This window comes from Eschrichtius robustus, chromosome 2, assembly GCF_028021215.1.
Source record: "Eschrichtius robustus isolate mEscRob2 chromosome 2, mEscRob2.pri, whole genome shotgun sequence".
Classification (NCBI taxonomy): domain Eukaryota; kingdom Metazoa; phylum Chordata; class Mammalia; order Artiodactyla; family Eschrichtiidae; genus Eschrichtius; species Eschrichtius robustus.
In genome coordinates this window covers 136,044,932-136,060,276 of record NC_090825.1, presented here as the reverse complement: position 1 = coordinate 136,060,276, position 15,345 = coordinate 136,044,932, and the positions used below count along the sequence as shown (strand labels likewise).

General features: G+C 43.8%; 2 protein-coding genes across 3 annotated transcripts in view; one reads left to right on the top strand and one right to left on the bottom strand.

The window, feature by feature from the left end:
- Window positions 1–3,935, top strand: part of PWWP2A (PWWP domain containing 2A) — a 33,022-nt gene extending 29,087 nt beyond the window's left edge. For both annotated transcript variants that reach the window (XM_068536312.1, XM_068536311.1), the window contains one exon: window positions 1,756–3,935. In XM_068536312.1, the coding sequence (XP_068392413.1) occupies window positions 1,756–1,769 (14 nt within the window). In that variant the 3' untranslated portion in view covers window positions 1,770–3,935. The remainder of the gene's footprint in view (window positions 1–1,755) is intronic.
- A 7,425-nt stretch (window positions 3,936–11,360) lies between these two features.
- Window positions 11,361–15,345, bottom strand: part of TTC1 (tetratricopeptide repeat domain 1) — a 55,469-nt gene continuing 51,484 nt past the window's right edge. Inside the window, exon 8 of the mRNA XM_068536313.1 lies at window positions 11,361–11,989. Coding sequence (XP_068392414.1) covers window positions 11,856–11,989 — 134 coding nt within the window. The 3' untranslated portion in view covers window positions 11,361–11,855. The remainder of the gene's footprint in view (window positions 11,990–15,345) is intronic.

Sequence of the window (15,345 nt, the reverse complement as noted above, 5' to 3'; positions counted from 1 at the left end):
AGCTGTAATTGGGCTGTATCATTGTCTACGAGCTATAATTTGCAAACTGGGTCAGAATGGCACATTTTGGATCAGAGATTAAGGCTGGGGTATTTTGGACTCTTAGGTGTATAGGAGTTGTAGCTTACCTGGTGACCCCTTGAGGGAACAGCATTTTCAATTTTCTGCACCTCCCATAGGAGTAGCAGTAAGATCTGCTTCAATCCTCGGCTTTCCTGCCAACTGGAATAGGCCTCACTTAAGGTTGAAGCCAAATATTGAGAGTCATAAGCAGAAGGAAATGGTGTTGTACATGGAACTGGCTGTTTACCTTTTCTTCTCTTTCAGTTTATAAAACGGGGATATTTACTTGCAAATTTCCATATGAGTCTAAATTTATTAGTATTATGATCATATTAGTTTAATATCTTATTTTTAGAAAATAAAAACTTTTCTTAGCTCAATGTCAAATTTTAAAACCATGTTAATGATTCTGTTGCTTTAGTAAGCAGGGACTGCTGTTGTTTTGATGTGTGCAGTATTTATGGCTAGAAGCAATTTTTCATTGCTTGAGAAGAAATGTGATAGAATGCCCTGTGAAATTTATTTTATAGGCCTTGATCCAATAAGTGAATGAAATATGGCAGCACTGGGAAGTTAACATAAGATCAAGAGTTCTATCAAAGAATGAGAAATACATCTACTTTGAAGTGTTTCATAGTCAAATATTGGGAAGGATGGGGGTGGTTTTTCTTTTTTCCTTTTTGCAATTTTGTTTTGTCTGTTATTATTCCACTGAAGATACCATATCTTTTTGGTTTAAAAATACATTTGACCAAAAGTAATCATTATTCTTTCCACGGATCACCTCTTTTGGAATTCAAACTCTTATTGGTACTTAGGCTCCCAGGTTTGAGAGGCATAACCAGGGATTGTAGAGCGTTTCAATGGGATTCTACTACTTCTTGATATCAAAGGGAGGTCGGTAATGTTGGGCATTCTGGTCATGCTACTTAGCAGTAATTTCTATAAGCCTTGCCCCTTTATAAATGTTCTGCTCAGAGTCCGGCCTTTTGTTGGAGGTATGGTGCAGAGTGCCTCTGCTGATAACTTGGTTTGCTGTTGTAACAAGGGACACTGGTCAATGGAACCAGTGTACCTAAGTTCTCTTCTAGTAGCAAAATGGTGCTCTTGATGCCTTCTGACGTGCTGTGTGTGTCTGCCTCTGGGGAGGCACCCTCCACCCCCCTCTGCTGTGCTCTTGCACATATGTAGACAGTGTCATCTGCAGCTGATTTTTCCATAGTCTGGTTTTGTATATACATTTGCTTCTTAAGCCTGTGCTAGAGGAAGGCTGCTGGTGTTTCATAGTCCACAGCAGCGAAGCTGACTTGCAAACTTTCATATTGTTACTTGTGAAATGGCAGCATAAAGAACAAAGCTAAAATTCCCTTTATTATGCAAATATTCATAAATAAGTATTTAAAAAAATACACTCAAGTGCAGATTGACTACGTGAAGGTGAAAACCATTTTATTTATGTTGGAATTTGGCCAGATATACTTCAGAAAGAACATGAATGCTTCTGCTGGTTTACAGTGGCAGTAAGTTGTTTTCTCAAAAAATCTACACTGGTCAGGTTTAACTGATTTAAAGTAAAAAATCAGGTGTGATCCCACAGTCTATATAGGGCTTAATTTAAACAAGGACATCATTTTTCTCATATAATTACTTGTGCTTAACTACATTTTCTTCCTTTTCTTTACTATATTTCAGCACAAAGACATTAGCAGGCTGCTGGTTTCATGGACCTGTACCACAATGACAGAGAAGAGAACACCAGAGCATCAGGACTGAATGAAATTGGAGACTCAGATTTTTAAAGCTGCACTAAGAAGTAAATATGCAGGCAGTGGTTAAAACCAACAGTCTATAAAGGGGCACTTGCAAATTGTGCTATATTAAACCGAAGAAAAGGTATTAGGGGAATATTTTATTAAAAAACTATTGCAATAAATTAATTATGCATGAGATGAGAAAAGTGATGTGAAATACGCAAAGAACTCTCTTGAATTTTATGTGTGAAGAATCACTGACAGTACCTTCTTTTGAACATGAAGTTCTTCTCAGTACAGTTTGGACACGCCTGAAAGGCATGGGATGATGACAGAAATGCTGAATTATTTTTCATATTAAAACTTTGTGCTTTCTCCAAGGTTTATGTTAATCAGCTAGATATGAACAGAGGTATTTCTAAAATGGCTCTTCTAATGAAACAAACAGCAATAGTCACAAATGCCGAGGCCAATGTTTCCTTCAGGATGCCAGTGGAAACAACAGAAAAGATTATCTAATAAACAAACACATCCTACTAAAAGGATGGCAAAGTGTCCCCAACCCACTAAGAAAATTTGGATCTTTAGTAAAGCAGGGCTATACTATCTTAAATATACATTTGCTTGTTAGAACATATTAAGATGTATTTATTTGCCACCAGTATTTAATATTTTGTGCACATTTTCATAACTACATTCTTATCTTTCAAATTCTGACTCAAAGTGGATTAGGCTAGTGTTGATCTTGGAGTGAAAATGTACTACTCTTAGAGCCAGTTCTTAATTCTGCTGAGCTGGAAAGGCTTTTACTATTCTCCCTATCCTTACAGATTTCTGAACTAGTTCAGAAAAGGTGATAATACCTGAATTTTGATGTTGACCTCTCTCCACAGAGAGCCTCTCTTTCTAAGTGCAAGAGATCCTCACAGGTGTCAGATGGGACTTGACCCTGGGGAACAAGCAGCAGGAACAGACGCATAAAGATGGTGAACTTTTCATGCATAAAGTATGAATTCTTATTAATGGAGACTGTAATGTTTTTCTTGTCTATGAAAAATACATATTATGAAAAACCTTAATTTTTCTTTTTTAATGAATGGAGAAAACATTAATGAGAAAACCAGATGGACCTGTTTGTTAGTACTACATTTTTAAGGCATTTTATATTTGATGGTGCCGTACTTTTAATAATAAACCTGAAGTTTTTTAGTGGCAATACTGATTTATTTTTTAAGCCAGGAAGATAATCCATATTGATTACTTAATACAAAAAAAGGAAAAAAATAGAAAATTCATTTGAAGCAACATAACTTGAGCATTTGGCTTAAGCTTTGCATAATCTTACAGTATAGGTTTGGAATTACTTATTAACCCCACACTCAAGATTAACAAAAAAGTTCTGGGTGAGTTTTAGAATATTTACTATAGCTGACTAGGATTTGTTTTTACAACTCAAGAAAAGGTAGGCAGTCTTGCTTCTAGCGAGTTAATGCAAATCCTAATTACACTGTAAGTAACTAAAAGTCTAGATTGCATTCTAAAATTGTCTTTATGGAAAATTATTGATCATGAAGTCATTATACATTTGATCAAGTCTGGAAAAGTCAGCTCAGGAACCGTAGCAGCAGGGAGTTCTAAAGATGATGCACACTTCAGTGGCGCCCTGCTCTCTGGCCCCAGAGCTTAGGCTCGGGTCCCTCTTGTTCTTTCAGATATGTAACCCAGCAGTACCTTTCAGGCTCACTTCAAGAACCAGGTAACTCCCAGGTCATAGCAGATTTTGTGTAATCAAAAGTTCTAATTGCAGAGTGATGGAAATGACCAAGAAGTAATATAAAGGCAAAAGAACTGGGAGAGATCAGGTTTTAAGTAAGTATCTAAATATTTTTTAAGACAATTCTCAGTGGTGTTTGTTATAAACCAGACTTTCACTTTTTTAAAAATGAAACTTGGTGGTATTTAAAATCTAGACATACCATGTTGCTATTTCACTTTCACTGCTTTAGTTGCTTAATATTTAAGCTTTGCTTCATGCTTCCTTTGTCTGTATTTCAAATCTTCACAAGCCTATTTCATTTTGTGGACTTGAATGACAAAAATTGTTTCTCATCTAAACTATGCTGAGACCTAAATGTTAAAGAATGTTGTGTAACATTTATCCAATAAAGTCTTGATTTTTTTAAAAATTTAGTTACTTAAAAACTATTCATTTAAAAAAAAAAAACTATTCATTTACTTTTTAGGAGTTAGGTTTTAAAGGTTATTCTTTAAACTGTTGAAATTCAGCCACTTGTCCTTTAGGGAGCTGTTTTAACTAGCACTGCTTCCTTAGGAGAACAACCTGTAGTTTTAATCACTGGGAGATTCAATGGGATGTCTTTATGACCAAGGATAGAGGAAAGGAGAATAGTTTAATTAGGAACCTGTGCACCAACATTACTGTTTTCTTTTCTGATGGAAACGAATAACCTATCATTCAGAGTTGGATGTAATTAAACAAACATCTACTGCTGGGCTTGTCCTAATTTTAATTAGTCTTGCCCTTATGGATAAATGGTTGCTTCTTTAAAAGCCCAGTACATCCAACGTTAGGTCAAGTGCTTGACCAGAAACACTCAGTTGTCAGGAAAAATTAGCCTCTTGATACCTACCAGACAGTTGAGATTTTTTAGGGCTAACCCAGAAACTTCAGTCAGCGTACGTTTTTGGTTTTTTTTTTTCTTTCCCCATTTGAGTAAAGCAATCCTTTAGAAGGCTGCCTGTTATTCCAGAGTATCATAGAGTCTTTAATCACAAACACTCTCCCATTTCAGTTTATCTAAACGAGTGTAAGAAGGAGGCCACTGGAATCTGGCTCCGTATATATCTTTTTTTTCCCTCAAGTTTCCCACAAATGAAAATGGAACGAGAGAACCAGGGAAGGTAAACAAGTCATGTGCGTATTATCTGGGAAGGCCTTAGAAGAGACCCCCTGCAATACCATTCCTAATCATCTTGTATACATGTCAGTATATTTATAGATACAACTCCTACAAGATAGAGGGAATGAGTAACAAAAGCCACAGATGCAACTTTGGGTGCTGTCTTCAGATAACAGCATAATAATTTAGATCCATGCCCTCAAATCACGTAAGGCTGTACCAGTGTCTCCCTGCACACACTGGGTGTGTCACTGTACGTAAAAGTTAGCCGTTTTCTTGCTTTCATACCTGATACTCTTTCAAGTAATGAGTCTTCCCTCAGAGCTCTGAATAGAGCATACCATGTGTTTCTTTAAGCATACTTTCCTCTAGTGATGAGCATCCTGCAGAATCTTTGCTTACTCACAAAGAAATTTCATGGCCTGACTCCTTTGCTTTGATATCAAGAAGGCGATGACCCTGGGATGAAAGAGAATACAACTAAGGCATCCTGTGCCCGAGGAAGAAGGAGCTGGCCAAACCGAATGCTAGGTCACTGACCTGGAGAGTTAATACTTCTAGGGTTAGCCCTTTCTTCATTCCCTCCTGAAGCCCATTTGTAGAAGCAACCTTCTAACATAAAGGAGGGAAAGAGAGTGGGTGATACTAAGATGACGCTTTTATTTGAATAACCTGCTTTATTTAGTCTAAGGTAGAGACATGGACTCTAATCTTAGTTCTATCAGTTACCTTCCCAACAGAAGAATCACTCAGTGGCCACCCTGGCCAAAATGGGGTATGGAAAATAAGTGTCTCACTCAACTAGCTCTTCAGTTCCTACCCAGCCAAGGCCAAAAACATGGGCAACATCAGGGAACCTTCTTCCCTGAGTGAAATATTCTGTAATCTTATGTTTCTGAACTCTGCGCTCAGTGCCTGACTCCTTTGGACACTGAGCAGACCGCTCAAACCTGTGATCTAAAGGAGGTGAATGAATTCCGAAATGGGAAGTGCCCTGAGGTGAAGGGGAGCCTGATGTGTCACTGCCCTAGGAAGGCACAGCCAGGGGCTTCAGTGAGACACACAGCAACTTTACAGAAGACGGTGATGGGGGTGATTCACATGTTTAAACGCACCTTGCTTTAACGCCTGTAGAAAGGGAGCGGCTGGAAAAGCACAAGCTGAAGCTGTAACTCCTGGTCTGATGCCAACCAGCCAGTGGCAGAATCCAGTCAGTGTCACATAGCTCTAGGAAATTATCAGACCTTTTCTCCCAGTTAACTTCCTGAGGCAAAGTTGCAGACAGCGTATTCTCTTTTGGGGCAGTCAAACCGTCCCTACAAAACAGTCCAGTGTACTTGAGAACAAGTACCATAGCGTCCACCAAAGCCTATATCCTTTGAAATTTATCAATAAACACTTCCCACCTCACTTCAATCCCTTGCTTCCCCATCCCTGGCCTCCTTCTGTCTTCAGTTTGCTTGATGACTTACACGTTTGTGGATTTCCGACTTGCTGAGTTTGGAGAGTTGGAGGGCAACTGTGTGCTTGGCGGCACAAGGCAGCTGCCTGGTGTGAGTCGGGTGGGGTGTCTGATACAGACATCAGCCTGGCAAAGCACCACACCAAGAACAATGAGGTTCCACTATCTGCAGATCTAGCTCCTCACGTTTGGAACTAAGGGCTTCCTTCCTAAGGAGCCTCTGGGTTGACTCCCTTCACATCTGTCATGATGCCTGATGGCTGAGGAGTCCCAGTGCCTGATAGGAGTTGCCATCTGGGTAGGCTGTATTTTTCAGCAAGCCGGAACTAGCAGCTGGGACTGAATCATGGCCAGATTATTAGCTGTGGGCTTCCTTGGCAGCGGGGCAGCAGGCTCTGCCATGCTTCAGCTAAGGGGAAAATGTGAGCTTACAAAGTTTCCCCTTGAATGAAAGGAAACGGTGTAGGGAGTCATATTTCTAGTCCGGCTGAATTAACTTCTGTGTGATGGAGCTTATTCCTAGCTTGTAGCCCTCAGAGGGTTGAGAAATTAGAAGAAAATGGAATATTCTTATCATAGAATATTTCAAACATTTGTAAAGGTAGACTACAACAAACCCCATATACCCATCCCTCCCTTCAACAATTACCAACTCTTAGCCAGGAAGATTGAAATTTTTGATACTTTGAAACATGAGGACATCCTCACTAGTTTTCATAAACTAATTTTATCATTAGTTTCTTTGATTGCCCTTTGAAGGGTCTTAAGCAGTCACTCTGATGCTCTATGGTTTATTTTAGCCCCACCTCTTGGACTGGCTGGTAGCAAGTAGTCCATTTCTCATTTTCAGTAGTATTAATGGACTTGGTCTAGTGTGGGCTCAAGACTGCTCTCCAGACAACGGAAAGTGACTGGAAACCTCCCTTCTCTGCGTAGCTGTGCACCTCCCTGAAAGAACAGAATTTCCAGCCACTTCTGGAAGTATGTGGTGGAATGTCCACACACTTCCTTTTTTAAAGGTGATGGAAGGACTAAGCTTGTTACTACTGAAGTGCAGAGGGGGCAGGCTGAAAAGGGTCATAAAACATCTCACTGAAATTGCTTCCAGGAGATTTTACTAGGGTGTGGGGTGCGTATCGAGTACACAGTATACACCCACAAAAGTAGAAGAGGAAGAGTACAGCGTCTTAAGGAATAGTGGAGGGACGAGGCAGGGAGGTGAAAGGCAGGGTCAAAAGCGGAAGTGATGAGAGAGCAACACCGACAGAACAGTGGGCTGGTGGCGACCGCTGGGCTGCAGGCTCAGTCGCACCAAGGAGACTGAGCTCGGGCAGCCGCAGGCTTTCCCTTCACACAGCGGGAACGCACAGAGAGCCGAGAGGGAAAGGGCAGGCGCTTAATTAAGCTGCTCATTTCTCCTGTCCTGTCTCAGATGTGCACTCTGGTTTGGAGGGTTACTGGGCCCTTCCCTTTAAAGACCTTTCTCAAGAAGATTAAAGCAGCCATTAACTTGCACGGCTGTTCCCATCCTCCTTGGTCTCCTATCACACACAGCCTTCCCTTTTGACATTCCAAGTTTTGCTAAACCAGTTGTAAAAGACAATTTGGAGGTCTGCTTAGCTCTTGGGAACAGACAACCTTCCAAATACGCCTTCCAATCAGGTTCACATTTAACAGCCGCTGCCGGCTCCCCATTCCACGGCAGTCCAATCAGACCGGAACACGCCTCCATAAAGTCCCTGTGCCTGGTCTTCCTAAAGCAGTCTGGATTCTAGCCTGAGAGCTGTGTGAGATGTAACTCAGCGATACGCTTGGAAACCACCACAGAGACCTGAGGAGCACCAGAAATAATCACCAGGCCCGGCAACATTTCCTAAAGCAGTTCCCTACCTTCAACTACACAAAGTGTTGTAGGACTCAACAAACATTCACACCTTTGACTGTACCTGAGTAACTCTGGAGGTCCAGTGTGTGAAGTCTTGTCAGTTTACTGAAGCTCACACGAGGCCCCGGGCTGCAATGTTCAGGTCATTAGCTAGCAGGCTTGGCCACTCCCAGCCTCCACATCTCGGCATGGTGTTAACATTCTCTAGGCCTATAAGCACAACAACTCAATAAGAGAGGGCGTTTGGGTGGTGGTGGGGGGGGGGGGGGGCGGGGGGCGGGGACAAGGAGCTAAAGGGCAGGGGAACGAGAAACCAGCTGCAGTGCTTGTGATGGAAGGAAGACGCGTGTGGAAAGTAAGAGTTCTTAGAAAAAGAGGTGGGATTTTAAGACTGGGATTCAACCATACTTCCATGATGTGTGGAAAATGAACTAATCCACAGTACACCCTGCACAGAAAAACTACCATTCAAGTGTGAATTTGTTGTAGTGACAGTGCCATTTCCTGGGCAAGCCTTCTGCAGAGGCTCCCATGAACGGAAAAGCTGCTCATGTGAGAACTGGGAGACGGTGTGGAAACATATACGGAGAACACAAGATGACCTGGGAGCAGGAAGGGAGCCTGAAACTAGAGGAAAAGTTGGGGATTTCTGAAAGTCTCAAGACAAATCCTTGTAAATATACAAGATGCAAAAATGAAAATTTAAAAACCAGGAGGCAGGGCTTCCCTGGTGGCGCAGTGGTTAAGAATCCGCCTGCCAATGCAGGGGACACGGGTTCAAGCCCTGGTCCGGGAAGATCCCACATGCCACGGAGCAACTAAGCCCGTGCGCCACCACAACTACTGAGCCTGCGCTCTAGAGCCCGTGGTCCGCAACAAGCCACCACAGTGAAGAGTAGCACCTGCTCGCCGCAACTAGAGAAAGCCCGTGCAGCAACAAAGACCCAACGCAGCCAAAAATTTAAAAAAAAACAAAAACAAACAAAAAAACTGGAGGCATATGTTTACAGGCCAGGTTGAATGATCACCATCTGAGGACATTCTACGTGGCTGCACAAGATGCACTCGACCAGCTTAAAGGGACTCTTTACGAATGTCTTTTTAAGTGTCAAAAAAACAGATACTAAATAAAGGCCACAGAATCTAGAGACGTTTGGATAGAATGGTTGTTCACTTTGAGACCACTTCTCGTGGAACATCCTTTAATACCAATTTACTAAATTTCTAGTAAAGCAGTAGCTGCTGGTGCTATTAAGAATATAAATATGGCCCTTACCTTCCGGAAGCTCTTGGTCTATTCATGGAGGCAGATAGGGAATAGATCATAGTATTTTTAAACATGTGTTTGAGCCTTCAAGGAAATTCTGGAAGGAGATCCAAAATTATTTTGATCCATTGCAATGTCACTGGCATAAGTATATATACGATGTCACAGTGTGATTACCTTAAAAGTAAATTCTGGTATACCTTTTTTTTTTCTTGTGAGGGGAGGAAGGCATCACAGAATTTTAAATCATACATCTTAGCAACAGGCCACCTTCCTCCCTTGTACGTACACTCTTCCTACTTTTCAACCCTTTCAGGATTTTTCTGTAGGTTTGAACAAACATTTTCAAAAGGTTTGAATCTATCTTTTCTTCTAGATTTTGGAAGCAGAAAAGTAACAGTGATAGATAAACTCCTTGGCTTAAGCAAACTCACACCTACTTAGGTTTCCTTCCTTTCCTTTCCAGGTATATTACTTGGCCCAATCACTAGAAGCACTTAATATTGGCCTTGCTTGGCCTCCTTTAAGATTTCAGCAAGGAAGGGGGGAGGAGGAGGAAGGATGCCTAAGAAGCAAAACCTCTACCCCCTGCAGCAATGGTACTGTCTTAAGAAAGGCTGTTTCTAGGCAAACAGGTTTATTTCCTATTCCTTGGAGACTCAAATAGCCTTCAGGAATCTCAGCCCTGACCTTTGCTTAGTCTCAGCAACTGAGCTCAAAAGTCATAATCTGACCAAGTGGTTTTCCAGGTGGTCCAAGGCTCCCCAGGGGTTCCTGAGACCCTTTCATAAGAGGTTATTTGCATCATTCTGTCACAAGTACACAGGTATGCAGAATTTTCCAGGCTACATGACATGTGATATCGTGACAAAATGAGTACGTAAGCAGATGTGAGAATCCTTCTATATTCTATCAAGCCACACGTTAAAGAGATTTGCAAAAATGTAAAACGATGTCTCTCTTCTTACTAAAATGTGATTTTTAGATTTTTTCTAAAATACTTGTATTAACATAAAACGTATTTTGTTATTTTTAAAGGAATTAATATTTAAGAAATTTCTGTTTTAATTTCGAATACGGTAAATACGAAGAGATGTAATCCACATAAACCAAAGCGCTCTTTAAATTGTTTTGAGTGTGGAGGGGTCCTGAGATCCAGAGGTCTGAGAAGGGCTGCTCCTGCTGGGGCAGCAGTGCACAGCACAGGATGCACTCATCACCGCCGGGTGGGCCCCACGGCTTTCAGCTAAGCTTTCTGTACAACTTGTACGATTTCTCACACACACCTTTCGGGAAACATCAGATGCCAGATTTATCATAAAGACAGCAAAGCAAAATTAAAAACCACATTCTTCTCCCTTTCCCCTTATAAAGTGTATGAGGAATTCCATTTCAACCTGGGAGAAAGGCTTAGCAAATCACAAAGTGTGGATACAGCATATGATTCCACTGCCTACCAGCGCACCCTGAGGGGCTTTGAGGAACAGAGCAAAAGAACAGCACAATTCTTAACAATGGGAGCATGCCCTACTGCATGTCACTTACAGAATTATACGTGTACTTCATTTCTAAGATGAAACCTGCATGTCACTGCCCTTGACACTCAAACCATAACAATTAAAAGCTTTTCACCAGCACTGATGACTAGAAAAAAAAAAAAAAAATCTACCTTTCAAACTTCTGGGTTCATGGAGTCTAAAAGAATATGGTTTTGTTCTGGGATTCACATACCACCATTCCTGAATGAAGCTATTTTAAGTTGAAATTACTAAGATTGATACTTGGTCAAAAACACTGATTTCATAATTATCTGCACAAACCTGGAGAGGCCCGGGACAGCTTGTAAGGTGGAGTTTCTGAATCCTAATACACGGTAGGATGGTCAGCTCTTCAAGATCATCTTCAAGGTGGCAACTAAGACTCTGGGCAGATTTGTGGAATCCAGTAACACTGCTCAAAACCAACACCGCTTTAGCTGTTGTTATGGGGACAAAATTCACAACCCAGCTCAGACTGTCACACAAAGCGTTTATTACCACAGAGGAAATTAGGAGATGTTGGAGCCCACGCAGGGCAGCCTGGGCAGTGTGTGTGATCGGGGCGAGGGGACAGCAGGTGGGAACCCCCTCGATCGTGGTTGGGCAGTCTCCGACCGGCAGGTTTGCTCGGCCCAGGAGACTCCAGCTGGGCTTGTTTTTGTGGAGCTCGGGGAGGTGAGCCTTGACAAGCAGGCTTTCTCCCGGACAAAACAAAGAACAGCCAGAACCAAGGCAACAGCTGCACAGACACCACCTTAAAATGGAAATCAAATTAGGCTCATTACATCAGGAACTGCGTTTCACCCTGATCATAAAACAAGGGGGAGAAGGGAGCACTGGCCTCTACTAGATAGCCTGTCTTTGAGATAAGATGCTGTTAAACGTTAAACATTGGCGGGGCCTTTCCCCTTGCTAACACAAGCAGCATACAATTTCCAAGCCAGCTTTAAAAGCCATTGTTATCTTTGTTATCTGTTATTATTTGGATTTTGAACAAAATTGATGGAGTAGGAGCCAGTAGAGGAATCCTGTTTGACCTGGAAATTCTCTGTGGAGAGTCCAAAAGGCCGAAGAACCAAGTTCCCAAGATCTTTTAGTTTACCTGCAATGTAAAAGCAAAAAGTCCAGTAAATACAGGGAGTCAGCAGAAGCAGGAAAACCCCAACTGCCTCACTATCTGATTACAAAATAAAAAGAGAATCTGCAGTTAAAAAGAAACTCCTGCTTTTAAAATTATGAAACCCTCAGCCCCCAAATGTACAGCAGAGCAATCACCTCACCGCCGTCCACCCTGAGCCATGGCTTGCGTAGAGGAGCACGAGGGAGCCCGGCTGCGACAGCAAAGCCTCCTGTCCAGACTGGCCAGAGCCCCCAGGGGACAGGCTCTGGGATGAGCAATGGGCTGCTCTTCCTGGGGCCTGAAGGCCAAGCCTGGCAGGGAGGGCCAAGGCCCCCCAAGTCTGTTCTCCATGAAACAGCAGAGCGACTTGCTGAATCTAATTCCACTCTGTGGGTTTCTACTGAACCTGGGTTCAAACTCAAGAGCCTCCTGCTTTTCCAAGTCTTAGCTTCCATACCGAACTCATCATTTCTCGGGAAACGGGAGATCTTGTTCTCTTGCACAGCACCATCACCTCGATAGCCCAGTCTCCCTCCCCAAGTTTCAGGCTTTCCTTGTTAATCACCAGGTGAGTTCATGTCATAAAGGTGAAACGAAGACACACAGTATAACCATGGATTTTTATGCTGATTCTCCATACAAGACGGCCATGGAGTTTATACAGAAGTTGGAGTTTCCAGGACATCTGAGAGATTTACAGGGATATGTGGGCAACAGGATGGAATATCTGAAGCTAGGAGTGTTTTGGAAAATCTTGGCGAGGATGGGTGAATACGTATTTCAACCATTTCTAAACTGTTCTAATTTTTCTTGCAGGTCTGCTTCCAATGGAGATGAGGATGAGGGTAAAAGGGAAAGAAACCCCATATCATCAGAGGTACAGGTTCCTTCCCACCTTGCCCTTGTTAGCAGCTTTGTCCCTCTGAGGGCTCCCACCTTGAAATAAACCCCAGGTAAAGAACTTAAAGATGCATGGCCTTTAAATGTCAAGGCCTTTTCTAGCAACTCTTGGAAACTTTGGACTCAGTCTAAGATTTAACCCCCCGGGAGCTCACCATATTCACGGTAAGTTCCCAAAACCCAGACTGACCACTCTCCAGGCAGGCTTCCCAAACTTCAACCTGGAACACATACACTCAGTGCTGCTGATTAAGGAGAATCACCGGCACAGGCCTTGCCCCTGCGCACAGGTGGCAGCACAGAGAGGCCCAGAGCACTGCTGCAGGTAGATGGAAGCGTGAATAGGGGATCGCAACAAGCCAAGAAAACAGAGGGCCCCCCACCCCCACCCCAGAGAGCGTGAGTTAGCCAGAACTTGGGCAGTCTGTCTGTCTTGGGGCTGGAGAGAGAGGAGAGAGGACAGGGAGGAAGCAAAACATTTAAAGAAGCCCAATAAAATGTCACTGCTGGCACGATTCTTGGCTCTTCTGACACGGAGTGAGTAAAGTAAGAAGGAGCCTCAAGGGCCACTCACGTCACAGTCCCCAGGAAGAGCCTGTCCCAGGGCCACTGTGGACTGTCGACCAAGCCAGGGGCCACCACCTGGGTTGGAGGGATCACTGCAAGTCCACCTCGACTGCCAGAACAACAATTTGAAGCGCAAATGTACATATTACTTGGTATCTACTATAGGAGGCGCTGGGATCTAAAGAATACAAGTTATTCTTTGGCTTCTGAGATGCTCACAGCCTAGTGGGCAGCCAGACACAAGACTGAGGTGAGCCCAGAGGAGCTCTCAGGCCCGTTCAGGGGTGTGAGGAAGGCGTTTCAGGAGAGACGAGGCTCTGAAGGACGGGGAGCAGTTACTGAAGGTGGTGAGGAGGCCACTGCACCCTGGAGATGGCGGCAAAGCAAGGGCACAAGCATTCAAACTGCAGATGGAGAGGGGGCAGGGGGCCTTGTGTAGGCCCGGACTTTGCCTAACTGGCTGGAGGACCTGCCGCCACAAGGAGCCATGGAGTGGCACCCATGAACACGTGCTTCTCCAGATGCAGGGAGCACAGTTCCCTCCATGCAGAGGTCGAGGGTCCCACGGCTGTTCACAGTCAGTGACCGAGTGGGACAGGGACAGAGCCGGGACCCCTGTGACAGTTACTCTGGCTCCCCAATGGCTTTGCTAAAACGTCCCCGGCACCACCCTGCAGTGCAGGACTTCTCCGACCCAACTCCTCCCTCCTCTCGGGGATCTGACAGGGCTCCCACTCACATCCAGCTCCTGCCCCTCTGCCTCACTTTCCCTTGCAGGTGTTTCCTCCAATAAATCTCTTGTCTTTCTTTTTTTAAAATTTATTTTATTTATTTTTGGCTGCGCTTGGTCTTCGTTGCTGTGCGTGGGCTTTCTTTAGTTGAGGCGAGCGGGGGCTACTCTTTGTTGCAGTGCACAGGCTTCTCATTGCAGTAGCTTGTCTCTGTTACAGAGCACGGGCTCTAGGAGCGCAAGCGCAGTAGTTGTGGCACACGGGCTTCGTTGCTCCGCGGCATGTGGGATCTTCCCGGACCAGGGCTCGAACCTGTGTCCCCTGCACTGGCAGGAGGATTCTTAACCACTGCACCACCAGGGAAGCCCTCTCTTGTGTTTCTAATCAAATCTTGCCTTCTGTTTCTCCAAGGACCCAACCTAACACATATGGCATCATTCTTTTTTCCTTTTATTCTCGTATCTCTGCCTTTGTAACATTCCACAACAGCTTGACTATTATCGCCAGAACAGTAGAACAGGAGATGGGAAGTCTGCTTGCTAAACAGACAACGTACATGAAGTCCCTGGAAGGTAGCAGACACGTAAAAAAGACACATGATTAAATAGTCTTCACATTAGAGAAGACCTGAGGTTAACCTGACTTGAATTAATTCAACCAACATGTACTAAGTACATATGTGTGGCGGGGATGCAAAGATACAGGACACTGTCTTTACACCAAAATAAGCTGGAAGATACGACACACACAGAAGCCAGTTCACATGTAGCTGAGATATAAAATGCTATGAGAGTCAATAAGAAGAAGATGCCCTCCAGCTTGGGCAGGGAGGAGGGAGATCTGGCAGAGCTTTGCGTGTGCGAGCCTGCGTTTCAATCACCACCAAAGGACAGGCAGGACTGCAACCACTTGAGACGGAGGGAGTGGGCAGTGCAGGCAAAAATGGTAGGACCAGACGTACGGAGACAGGCAGGCGGGGGGGGGGGGCAGTGCGTCCAAAGGGCTGAAAGGGAGGTGGGAGGGCGCGGCGAAGGCCACTGATGGTTTGAGAACAGCTTTCAGGGTTAATAATGCTACGGGGCAAAGCGAAGAATAAGCCACAAGAGGAGAGCCTGGAGGTGGTTCTGACAGAAAGTTGGT